General features: G+C 44.4%; 1 protein-coding gene across 1 annotated transcript; it reads left to right on the plus strand.

Moving 5' to 3' along the window:
* The first annotated feature begins 366 nt into the window (after positions 1 to 366).
* Positions 367 to 2471, plus strand: LOC137315020 (beta-1,3-galactosyl-O-glycosyl-glycoprotein beta-1,6-N-acetylglucosaminyltransferase 3-like). The gene is made up of 2 exons (XM_067979976.1): positions 367 to 1125; positions 1944 to 2471. The coding sequence occupies exons 1-2, from the start codon at positions 367 to 369 to the stop codon at positions 2469 to 2471; spliced, it is 1287 nt and encodes a 428-aa protein (XP_067836077.1).
* The last annotated feature ends 282 nt before the right edge of the window (positions 2472 to 2753 follow it).

The following is a 2753-nucleotide window of genomic DNA, read 5'->3' on the forward strand; positions in this document are numbered from 1 at the left end:
GCGCAAAGAGCGGAGAGAGTGAGCGAGTGACTGATTGAGAGAGTGAGGGAAGGTGCAAGGTCTGACCGATCACAAAGGCACACTGGAAGGGGGGACAAGACACCAGGAGCAGTTGCGACCTGTCCAACAGAGCTGACAGCTGAAACCCAATGAAGCCACAATAGCTGTTGTCATTCCCGAGCAACCGATTTGAATTCATTGGTGCCTGAAAATTCGGTGCCAAATTTATCCAAATTCCTGGAACAAAGTGCCGACTTGTCAAGAGCACAATTCCTCAAAGTTTATATTTGCATAAGAATTATATCTGGAAATCGGATCACAGATTTACGTTTTAAATACTCGTGAAAGGGCAATGATGATATTGGCATGGGGTTCTTACAGGCGGGCGGAACTGATGTCAACCCTGTGCGTACTCGCTGTGACTTTTCTTGGTGGATATTTTCCCGGAGAGGAAATCTGTTGGTAAACTATTGGAAACCAGTTAAACTAAAAGCAGGTTATGATGAGCGAAATGCATCTCTCGATCTGTCAGAAATGAACTCGAATTGCTGGAAGATAATTAGCGGTGACCCGGAATCCGTTGTAAAAGCTCTTATCAATTCGATTACAATCGCAAACAAACACTACGTCTTCACTGAAATCGTTTACTTAACAATGACCCGAGACTGCGATTCTTTTGTTAAAAACCGCAAATACAACACTTTCTCCTTAAGCACCGAGGAACGCGATTTCCCTCTGGCCTATTCTATGGTGATCTATGAAAAGATCGAGATGTTTGAGAGGCTCTTAAGAAGCATTTCCGCTCCTCAGAATGTGTACTGCGTCCACGTGGACAGGAAGTCTCCAAAACAGTTTCACGCGGCCGTCCAGGCCATCGCCTCTTGTTTCAGTAATGTCTTCGTTGTCAGTACATTAGAGACGGTGACGTACACGTCATGGTCCAGGGTTCAGGCTGATCTGAATTGCATGGAAGAGCTGCTGAGGAGCTCAGTCCCGTGGAGATATCTCATCAATGTGTGTGGACAAGACTTTCCAACGAAAACCAACCGAGAGATGGTGAACAGTCTCATGGCCATGAACGGCTCAAATGTGATAGATTCGGACCCTCCACCGGGATATAAACAGGTGAATCCGCCAGCTTCATGTCTGCCCAGCCGCCAAAGGGGGCAGTGGAAGCGGTTATATGTAATCAAAAGGAACTGAATGGATATTTGAAGGAGTGGATGATTGGAACTTGCTCATCATCAAACTGCAGTGACACCACACGTCACCTGAAGCACAAGGGGTGTGACATTACCTCCTGCCGGTGGTCTCACATCTCCTGCTTCACTGTATTGGAGAGTCAAGTGCTGACTTGAACCTCGAGTTCGGCGGCGTCATGCCCCAAATCGTATGTTTGTAATCACTCGGTTTGGGCACGAGAATCGAAGGATAACTTCATAGGAACATAGCAACATAGGAACATGTAGAATAATAGAAGGATAACTTCCTATTTACCGTATTGGGCCTTCTTCCCAGGCAACTGGCAGATGATCATTTGCTGTTAAATACATTGTTTTCAAAGCCTTGACACACTTTTCTTTCAGATGCGAATGTTGATTGGCTTATTTTATTTCACCTGTCTAAATTCCATACTTGTGGGTGACCAGAGCAATTCTAAATAACCAATCTGACCTAATCTGCTGACATCTCCCGTATCATTTCCCTTCAATAGGTCATTAGTAGCTGTGCAGTGAGCCTCCACCTTATCATTTCTGCTAGATTTCCTCAATTGAGCTGCTCTATGTATCAGAATTTTATAGGCAAAATTTATACAAGCAAAAAAACATGATCTAAAGTCTAAATTTATTATTAATCGATACTGCTGTTAGTTGTGTTTCGGTAGAAAAAAAATAGGATGACGTTGGAAAATGAGAAGTGATTGCTCTTTTCTTGACTTTCAGAGACGATGGAAGTTTCATTATGATATCCTTGGAACTGTGGTCTTAACACATCGAGAGAAGAGCCCCCATCCCATACGCAGCCCCATGTTTGTAGGGGCCGCATACATTATGGTCACCAGAGAATTTGTGAGTAATTTATTTGTGAACTCGGAAATCGAGGCGTTTTTCAAGTGGTCGGAGGACACCAGCAGCCCCGATGAACACATCTGGGCGACACTGCATAGAATGCCCGAGGTACCCGTCTCCATTCCAGACACTCCCAGGCACCGTAGGGGTGACCCACCAATCCTTACTCGAGCAGTGAAGTGGTCTTTTGAGGCTGGTGATGTTGAGAAAGGTGCCTTATATCCGCCTTGTACAGGAAGGTACCGCCATCAAGTCTGTGTTTATGCTTCTGCAGATCTGCACTGGATCTTCCAACAGAAATCCTTGTTCGCCAACAAGTTTGACCCTGAAGTGGACAACACAGCTGTGCAATGTATGGAGGAATATGTTCCACATAGAGCGATTCACGGAACAGGATGTTAACAGTGAATGGGGAGATATAGGCCCCAGGCAGAAGGAAGGGCTGCAGCAGCGAATCGATAAATATTTATGATGAAGCAATGTGCTGAATAATAATGGGGGGATCTGTTACACCTAAACAAAAATAAATAACAGGTGATCTATCGTGAGCTCAAAGAGGATCATTGTAATCAATATGACCATGACAGCGGATGTATAATTAATTCCAACGAGAGAATAGTAACTAATAGGACTGTAATAGTGGTTGCATCAATCGTTCAAACTGAAACATTTTAACAAAGGGGA

The sequence above is a fragment of the Heptranchias perlo genome, unplaced genomic scaffold (assembly GCF_035084215.1).
Source record: "Heptranchias perlo isolate sHepPer1 unplaced genomic scaffold, sHepPer1.hap1 HAP1_SCAFFOLD_53, whole genome shotgun sequence".
Lineage (NCBI taxonomy): Eukaryota > Metazoa > Chordata > Chondrichthyes > Hexanchiformes > Hexanchidae > Heptranchias > Heptranchias perlo.

What these genes read in the sequence shown, in the direction of transcription:
- LOC137315020 (XM_067979976.1), top strand. Translation starts at nt 367, where the DNA reads ATGGGGTTCTTACAGGCGGGCGGAACTGATGTCAACCCTGTGCGTACT. An exon ending in CTCCACCGGGATATAAACAG is followed by an intron (nt 1,126 to 1,943) that starts GTGAATCCGCCA and finishes CTTGACTTTCAG; the next exon opens with AGACGATGGAAGTTTCATTA.